The sequence below is a fragment of the Priapulus caudatus genome, unplaced genomic scaffold, assembly GCF_000485595.1.
Source record: "Priapulus caudatus unplaced genomic scaffold, Priapulus_caudatus-5.0.1 Scaffold279, whole genome shotgun sequence".
NCBI lineage: Eukaryota > Metazoa > Priapulida > Priapulimorpha > Priapulimorphida > Priapulidae > Priapulus > Priapulus caudatus.
The window spans coordinates 53,574-63,496 of record NW_014577340.1 but is presented as its reverse complement, the minus strand read 5'-3'; the positions used below and the strand labels follow the sequence as shown (position 1 = coordinate 63,496).

Genomic DNA, 9,923 nt, shown 5'->3' with positions numbered 1-9,923 from the left:
TTCCAGAGAATTTTCCTTAGACTGCCCCGCGGTGGAGAGTTTGACACGCTCCACTAACTATAACTTTGGCCGAGTTAAGGCCCGCACGAGTCTCGCACTGAGAATTGCTTCGAGTTCGGATAGTAAGATCGCAAGCGATATGCAATATGGAATTTGATATGTCCTCTTGACCCCGCGCTGCCCGTGGCGACGGCACGTCGTGCGAGCACGTGCTGGCGTCGCCGTGGGAGTTTTTACACGTAGCTAATCCTACAACACGCCGCAACACTGACACACAAATATATATATGCACATAACCCGTGGCGGCAGAGCGAGCGAGAGCGAGAGAGAGAGAGAGACAGACTGCGGGGAGTGCGAGAAAGAGAGAAAGATAGTGGGAGAACGGCAGATAAGGTACGAAAATACGGCAGGTGACGGTACGACGGCGAGGATGTACAAACGCGTGTCAATCCATAATCGGAAAACCCCCCCTCGAAAGCCGATGTAGCCGAGCCGATGTACGTGTCCCGAAAACTCCGCGATGTTACGCTGCCCGCTATACGCATTCGCGCGCCCGCCTTCCTTCGGCGCGCGAATGTGTATAGCGGGGAGCTTACGCATAACATCCCGCGGCCGCGTGCGCCCAGTCCCGCGGAAGTGCGCGGCTTAACCGCTTTCGGCGGTCGGGGAACAACGCATCTTTTGCGCAAGGCCATCTTGTATCCGGTCTCTCTGGATACCTATATAGACACATGGCTTAGGCTTAGCTATACTCTCTGTGAATATTGAGTTTATTCACGCACGATTAGTCAATATATTAGCAAATATATGCGCACGGAAGTGAATTACAGATGATTAAATGTTCGAACCACCCGACTCCGAACCCCCCTACCGCACCCGCCTGTACTGTGTGTACTGGCACATTGTACAGCTGGTACATGTGCTGGCATTGTATACTAGCGGGCGCGGTAGGGGGGTTCAGAGTCGGGTGGTTCGAACATTTAATCATCTGTAATTCACTTCTAAGGAATATCTGCATTGGGCACATCCTCTAATAATTATAGTACTGCCATAAGCTACAACTGTGCCAAGTTTGAGACTTTTGTCACTCCTGTAACGATTCGGCCCATATTTTGCACTAAGGAACCTGACTATATATAGCCCGCGTACAGTTGCCGCAGGGCTATAGAACATTCTATTACGAATGCTAGGGACCAACCCGCTGACTGGCGCTGCTGCAGCGCCACCAAAAATGGCCGTTTGAAGTTCGTAAATAATGTTCGTTTACAAGAAATACCACAAGCAGACCATTTCAACGATAGTTAGAGGTTGATACTCCGTTAGGAGTGTTCCCAACTTTAATGTCATTAATGGTCATAGTAACATATATATATATATATATATATATATATATGACATGGTCATATATTAGTTTGTGGTTTAATGTCATTTAGGTTAGGGTTAGAATTAGGATTATTAATCATTAATCATTAATCATTAATGATATCAAAGTTGGGAACACTCCTAATGCTGCGTTTACACTATCGATTTTTGTCAGCAAATCGTACCGATTTCAAGTGCATTCCAACACAATCGGCTAAAATTCGATTGTATTGGAGTCGGAGTCGCAGTCAAGTTGCCGAGTTGGAGAAATGTAGAACGTGCTAGTTCTCCAACTCGGCCCGACTCCAACTCCAATACAATCAAATTTCAGCCGATTGTGTTGGAATGCACTTGAAATTGAATTGGTACGATTTGCTGACAAAAATCGATAGTGTAAACGCAGCATAATGGAGCGTTAGCCCAACACTGTGTCAGTGTGTGTGACTGTCACTGACACTGACACTGAGTGTGGGGTGCCAGGGTGTGACAGTGTGTGACTCTGTGAGGGTATGTGTGTGTGGCCTAATCCTAGTTTAGCACATTTGAGAAAACACATTTGCGGGATCCGAAACTAGGATTGTGCAGTGTGTGCACTCGCGTGTGTGCAGGTGTAGGGGCCCAGGGGGCTACGTGTGTTCGTGCGCATACAGTATGTGTTCGCGCCAATGTATGCATGTCGAAGTGTGTACATGCATGTGATTCTTCTTGGGGATGTACGTGTGTTCGCGAGCATGTTGTTGGTGTTCCTGCAAAGTTCAAGAAATCCAGTGGTTCCTTAAAGGGATATTCTCTCGAACTTTCCAGCGGAAAACATAAAATCAGGCAAAAATGAATTATTTTAACATTGCACGCTTCTACTTGCCTGTATATGTGTGATAAATGAAAAAAAATTGCACAGGAATACGTTCATTCAAAGCTTTTAGACTACAAAGTGAAACGTTTGGGTTGAATGTTTCAAACACGTTTACCGTTGCCGCTATGCGGCGATTGTTCCGCTCTGCACACTTGCCGTGTTATCATATGTATGTATGAAATTCTTAAATTAATAACATAAACAGTCGAGGTGCGTATCTGTCTAGACTACAAAGTTCTCAAGTTTCATAAAATGATTTATATTAAAAGTTATGATATCTGAAAGTGGCTACATTGACTCGATTTAAATGATGGTTGCTTAAATATAACCAATATGGCGCCTACGGAACCGCGGCGAAAAACGTTTTTCGAGTTGTTTCTTCGATGAGCAAATATATACTTGATACATATTTTTACAGTTTTATTTTCAAAGCTAACGTTCAGTTAAAGTGTAGTGAGTTATTTATTGATGTTTTTACAGTGGTTTGTTACACAAATGTACGTGGAAAGTTCAAGCGAAGCTACCTTTAACCACTACAGAAATCCAGTTTCCCCCCCACCCCTTGCTTAAAAGCAAATGTTTCAATACTTGCTTTGTTAAAATTGTACTTACTACCACTTATTTTTTCTTTTCTATCAAATTAGCACCTACGATTCAGTGGAGTTTAACCCTGGTGCGCATCTGAACGTGATAATCGGACCGAATGGCACAGGAAAGTCGAGTATTGTCTGCGCGATCTGTCTGGGCCTGGGAGGTAAAACTCAATACATGGGCAGAGCGACGGAAGTGGGCGACTTCATCAAGCACGGATGCGATTATTCTGAGATAGAGATTGAACTGTGAGTGAGGATCAATAAATAATGCAGTGTAATTACAAGGTGCCAGGTTAGGTGTTGTTCACACTCTATATATAATAGACAATCTAGATATCATTCATTCACATATTCAGAAGTCATTATCATTCTGTTCGAAGTGGCTGGAGGTATGGCAGCCGTCATTCGTTGAAGCCCCTTTTTGGGATTTGTTTGAGGGCTGAGGCAATTATTTGCGATCTTCTGATGTAAAGTTTACAATAATGTTCATTTTCATACTTAATCCAATCGAGTATTTTCTAGCTCATCAAAACTCTCAAATCGTTAATTTATTTCCCAAGGCATTATTTCGAAATCTGCGGCCATCCGCCGCCATCTTTGTCTCGTTTGTATGAAAGCAAATGGACTGCTGTACCTCTAGCCTCGTAAATTGGGGATACGGCTGCCATACCTCTAACCACTGCCTTAATTGTTTCATAACTTCACTTTTTTTCTGTTCTCTTAAAGTCCTGCAATAACTAGTGGGAGCTGATAAGAGATTTGTGGCGTAATTAACCGTCGACAATTTAAGCGTATATGCCATATGGCAGGGTTCGAAATTAACACTCGCATACTCGCAAAATGCGAGTTGATTTTAGAAAATGCAAGTTGAAATTCAAAGCACTCGAATAAAAATGCGAGCTTCCGAGTAGCAAGCAGGGATGGAGATGTAAGTCCTCTAGTCTCTACAAACTCATAAGTTTATGTACAACGCAATCTCATTGCACGCACGACGCTGCATAAACAGCGCATATGCCACTAGTGCGACATGATTACGCAATAGCCAGGCAGCGGGAATTACTGGAATTACTAGCAGCAATGATCTTATATGCGATCTTTGCTAGCAGCTAGAGAATCACGTGGGTGAAAAGATGGGCGGCGCAGCGACTAACACGGTGAAACAGAGGCGTGGCAGCTTGCAGCCGAGGAGCAGGAACCAGTCTATGAGCAGGCAGTAGAAATTGGCGCTCTGCTTATTCTTTTGGCCTGCTTGTTTGTCCTTGAACTTTTCGTGACAGGCAGCTTTGAACTACCGACGGAACAGCAGACGATAACGGGAAGAGAAGAGAAGAAATTTTCAATGAGCACTGTTGATTTAATCATAGTTATAAGAAATAATGTTTCTTTATTCTATTATATTCTTTTGTCATATATGTATATAAAATATGAGTAAATAAAAACATTCGTTCATAATGTCTTATAATGTCGTTTATAATGACTTTTTACACTCAAGAAGAAAATGCAAGTTAGGACAGAATTTTGCGAGTTGAAAATATATGAACTTGCAAAAAAATGGAAGTGGGTAAAAAAATTAATTTCAATCCCTGTATGGTTCCTAATCATTAGCGTTTTTCTAGGTGCAATACAACGGGACCAAACTATGTGATTAAACGTGTGATCAACCCCAACAACCAGTCAACTTGGATTCTGAATGGACAACAGACCACTCACAAAAATGTAATGAAATGTTACTAGGTACTTAATTAGTAACCCGGCCGTCATAGTGACTATCGAATTGATACAGACGGAAAGGTGTCGATCCATACTAAATGAGCAGACGTTTTTCTTTTTTATTCTTTTACTTTTACTCTTACTATATGATATATGTATTTAAGGTTTTCAAGTATTCCTGTACTATTTGTGTATTTCGTTCGAACTGATGGTAGATCTCGTACGATATCCTACTCTTTTGCGTGTTTTGATTAGATTGACGAAGTGACGAAGAAGCTGAACATCCAAGTGGGAAATCTGTGTCAGTTTCTTCCCCAAGAGAAAGTAGCAGACTTTGTGAAGATGACTCAGCAGGAACTTCTAGAGAACACGGAGAAGGCGGTGCGTAGCTGTCTACAGAGCCCTCTATCGTCACAAAGTGAAATCGTCACAAAACAACGAACTTGCTGACGTCAATTGTGAATAATAGGAAATGTTTTTAGCTCACATTGACATCGTCAAGATGAGCTGTTTGCCATGGGGCGTTGTTCGTCGTACGTCCGTCCGTTCGTCAACATTTGGCTACGGTCAACGATAACTTGAGAACTGTTTGACCCACGTGTTTCAAATTGCATACAGTTGTTACTCCTATGGGAGAGATTTGAACGTCCTATTTTGAAGCACGCCAGTCGACCTACTTTCGAGCCACGCCCACTTCTTGGCAAAAAGGGAAATGGACATAAGTCCGTTCAGGTGGATTTTGCTCATTTTTGGTATGTGAATGAATAAGGACTGGCCCCAAAACATTTCACACGAGTTTAGATATTTTTTTTTAATTATGCAAATTAGGCAAATTTTGGCAATTTCACTGTGCATTTCAGTGTCTGCCTACGGTCAACGATAACTCAGGAACCGTTTGACCCACATGTTTCAAATTGCATATAGTTGTTACTCCTATGGGAGAGGTTTTAACGTCCTATTTTAGAGCACGCCAGTCGACCTACTTTCGAGCCTCGTTTACCTTTTCGCAAAAATGGAAATGGCCATAAGTTCATGCAGTTAAGGTTCAAGGGATTTTGCTCATTTCTGGTATGTGAATGAATAAGGACTGGCCCCAAAACATTTTATTCGATTTTGTTAAATTTACCTACCTACCTACTTACCTACCTACTTACCTACCTACCTACCTAATCATACCTACGTGTAATATTGTGTTTTAGATTCTTCGTTACAGTAATTTGACAGGAAGTTTATTGCTTTTATTTGCGCGATAATCGAAAACCAAAATGACGATCATTTAGGCGTAACGCCATCTCTCGCCCAGATTTCAGACTTTCAGATCTGAAACATTTATTTTCGCATCAAAACTAACCCTGAAACAAAACAGTGAAATTTCTATTAGTATAAAACAGCGAATAAGGACATTTGATCACATTTCGGTCCATCATAAATGAAACACAATATCATCTCCCTCTTCTATCACACCAAAGTTAAACTATAGTGTCATTGACACTTTCATTTATGTATTTGTTGTTTTGAATTTTTCGTGGAGATCCGTGTGTACATATATTGCGTGCGATAGGTGCGTGCTAATATATATACTGTAAGTCATCTCCTGGACACCTCTTTTTGTTTTCGAGAATATTTCCGAGGAAATATCTAATAAGCAACCCCACCTTATGATACTGCTGGTGGTGTAAGAATTCATACGTAGATTGTAATCGCGAAGTTTTGTCTGTGTCGTGTTTACACATTCATGTGTAATCTAAGACAAAAAGCTGTGATTGTTGGACCGGATTGGAGATGTCCTGTGGCTTGATCTTATTATTTTTTGACATGCGTAGGTCGGCCCACCAGACATGTTTGAGAATCATCAGAAGTTGAAGGATTCACGCTCAAAGGCTCGTGACCTGGAACTTTCCTACCGAAATCTCAACGTAAGTTGTTGCTCCCATCGGTGCCGAATAACAAATAGTTGGCATAAAGTCGCGCAACAGTGGCACCTCTTTCATTTGACAAGCTGTGGACCAGGCTTGTGATGGGTTTTGAAGAATTCACTTTCGCTTGTTTTTCTTGTCGTACTCGCAGGAATACCTGAGCAGCGAGCGACAGAAGAACGTGCGGCTAGAGACGGACGTGCAGAGCTTTCACGACCGGCACCGGCACCTCGAGAGAGTGACGCTGCTCACGCAGAAACGCGGCTTCCTGGTAAACGCACGCGTGATTCACCCCAGCGTCGTGCGCGTTCCACCGACGTGATCGCGTGTCGGTAGCGTGCAGACGGGTTACATTTGGGTGAGGGTTGCTCGGTGTTGGAAATGGCAGCTCGTTCCTTAGTCCAGGATTGGTAACATTTGATCAGGACTCGCTACTTTTTGTGTGGATTTTACTATAGGTTAAAGTCCAAAGTCCTCCGCGTTGCGGAATATCCGCGAAAATCGCGGAATTTGCGTGAATCGCAGAAAATGCAGTTTTGAGAAAAAAGAAGAAAAAAAAACCTCCAAAAATGACAAAAAAAACGAAATTTAATTAAATAAAAAATGAAAAAATAATAATAAGAAGAAAATCTGCTTTAAATTCATCTTAATAAAGAATAATAAACTCACGAAATTAATATTTCACCATAATAACGCATGTAGTAGGCCTATGATCGATCTCCCATCAGCATCATAACAATCCGATTGCATCACCTGATCGGAAATTTCCATGGACAATTCGTGCTACTGCAATGCAGTCAATTTTTACACTTGAATTAACATTTACATCTAAGCTCAGCCAACATCAATTCTAAAATAATTAGCCCTTTCTCGATTCCGTTGCCTCGATGCCAATTTTGGATACTGCAACGTACTATAACAGAAACAGAAACAGAAACTTGTTGTCCCACAAGCCTCTGCGCGGCCCGCTCTAAAAATAGACACAGTATTCAATGGGGACATCGAGGGGCGCCTACAATAAGGCAAGTAAATAGTTAATAGTATGCTTTAAGTTTTCTTGAAAGTCGCAAAATTGTCAAATTTACAAAGCGAAGAAAAGCGGAATTTTGGATATGTAAAGCAGAAAATTTTGGACTTTACTATAGGTCATATAGTACTAGATGTCTACTGTCTACGACGTGAGCGATGATGTACTCCAGAGGGGAGCTGTTGTTGGACGCACGGCATCTCAAGTTTATCCTCGGTTCTGTCTCATCTTCCCCCCCCCCCTCCTCTCTGTCTCTCTCATGCGCGTAGGAGTACGAGCGATGTCGGCAGCGCTTCACCGAGGCGACGGAGCGGCGTCACTCGCTGAAGAAGCGCTCTCAGGAAGCGGAGGCCGACACGGCACCGCTGCGGCTCAGGCTAGAGGTCGTCACCAACGAGAAGGACTCGCTCGAGACCAAGATACGAAACAAGGTGCGAGTCGCCCTGCTCCACCCACCCCTGTCTCGGGCACACCACCCGCCTCTGTTCGCGCGCCCGCACGCCCCACCCACCCCTGCCTTGCTCGCCCCACCCACCCCTGCCTCGCGCACACCACCAGGGCACGAAATTCAGATTTTTTTGCACCGGCCCAGAGGGCTGGGAACAGCAATTTTTTACCAGCCCTTACCATAATTTACCAGCCCTCACAAATTTTGTTTGACAATCAATGTCATGTTTCACGCATGCATTCTCGATTTCAAATTTGTAAAATGTTGATAAATTATGGCATGATATCCTTTAGGTAAAACAGTAATAGAGGCTATTTGCTATAGGCTATAGGTTTAAATTAAAATGTAGGTACTCGCTAACATGGCTGAACCCACCGGCTCGGAGGGCCGGTGTTTTGCCATTGTTACCGGCCCTCCAAATAATTTGCCGGCATATGCCGGTGAGCCGGTGCTAATTTCGCGCCCTGCACCACCCACCTCTGCCTAGCGCGCCCCGCACGCCCCACCCACCCCTGCCTCTTGCGCACCACTTACCTCTGCTTCGCGCACCCCCATCGCTGCTGCTCTGATTCACTCACAGCCTGTCGCTGGAAATATTATGAGCAGTTATGACGGCACGAGTCTAAAATGTGTCGATACGTTTTCGCCAATTGGCCAGAGCCCCCTGTCAGTCGCGCGAGGCGGTTAGGTCTTTTTAAAGTGAAGCGGGCGAGCTTTCTTCTCTAAGATTTTTCTTCCTTTAAGTCCGTGCGCGCGCGATGCCGTGTGTAATTGACGTTTTGTCGACGTTTTTCCGCAGACTGTGGAGATGCGACCTCTAGCGGAGAAAGCGCAGAGGTTTGTGAAGAGCATCGAGACACTGAACGACAAGGTAAGCGGAGAAGCACGACGATAGCGATGACACGGCAACGTATTAGCCAGCGAGCCGTGCAGCCGTGATTCGCACGGTCAGTTTTGAAACTGCACGGCCAAAAATGTGTAGCACGGCCTAAAATGTTGATCTAAAGCCGTGTACATTTGTAAAATTGCACTCCCAAATATCTTTTCTGCACACCCACAATACTCATTACTGGCTAATACCCTGATGACACGGTGCTGTCAAACCAGAGTGCAAGCGTCGTCAGTCGGGCAAACTCTAACGTTGTCCGTTTTTGGAAGGGTTTCCGGTCGATAGTGGCAGTTTCACCGCGTAACAGCCAGTCGAGGGACGTGCCGAAAGTGTCCTTTATATGCAAGTGTCTGTTCTGTATCGGTGTTCACTAAGTCGGCTTTGACGGACACGGGTGCATGTCACGAGTGACGTGTGGGTGCTGATGTGTCGTGTCTGATGTGTGCACGAGTGCATGTGCAACATGCGTGCCTGCGTGTGCGCGCAACGTGACACTGATACTCCTGTGAGGCGCACGTGCGTGTCTGTGTGGTCTGACATTGACGTGCGTGTAAATGTGATCTGACATTGATGTTTGTGTGAGCGTATGCGTGCATGCGTGTGTGCGTGCATATGTGCATGCGTGCGTGTGTGCGTGCATATGTGCATGCATGCGTCTGTGTGCGTGATGTGACATTGACGTGCGTGCGTGCGTGCGTGCATGTGATCTTACATTGATGTTTGTGTGAGCGTATGCGTGCATGCGTGTGTGCGTGCGTGCATATGTGCATGCATGCGTCTGTGTGCGTGATGTGACATTAACGTGCGTGCGTGCGTGTGTGCGTGCGTGCGTGATCTTGCATTGATGTTTGTGTGAGCGCGTGTGTGCGTGCGTCTGTGTGCGTGATGTGACATTAACGTGCGTGCGTGCGTGCGTGCATGTGATCTTGCATTGATGTTTGTGTGAGCGCGTGTGTGCGTGTACGTGCATGTGATCTGACATTAACGTGTGCGTGTGTGCGTGCGTGCGTGTGTGCGTGTGTGCGTGCGTGCGTGTGTGCGTGCGTGCATGTGATCTGACATTAATGTTTGTGTGAGCGCGTGTGTGCGTGTACGTGCATGTGATCTGACATTAACGTGTGCGTG

The 9,923-nt window shown here is 44.7% G+C and overlaps 1 protein-coding gene across 1 annotated transcript in view; it reads left to right on the top strand.

Moving 5' to 3' along the window:
• The window catches only part of LOC106808457 (structural maintenance of chromosomes protein 5-like), a 16,109-nt gene that overhangs the window by 5,159 nt on the left and 1,027 nt on the right, over window positions 1–9,923 (top strand). Inside the window, exons 2-8 of the mRNA XM_014811189.1 lie at window positions 2,860–3,054; window positions 4,425–4,524; window positions 4,774–4,899; window positions 6,342–6,434; window positions 6,586–6,705; window positions 7,731–7,892; window positions 8,709–8,792. Of these exons, the coding sequence (XP_014666675.1) occupies window positions 2,860–3,054; window positions 4,425–4,524; window positions 4,774–4,899; window positions 6,342–6,434; window positions 6,586–6,705; window positions 7,731–7,892; window positions 8,709–8,792 (880 nt within the window). The remainder of the gene's footprint in view (window positions 1–2,859; window positions 3,055–4,424; window positions 4,525–4,773; window positions 4,900–6,341; window positions 6,435–6,585; window positions 6,706–7,730; window positions 7,893–8,708; window positions 8,793–9,923) is intronic.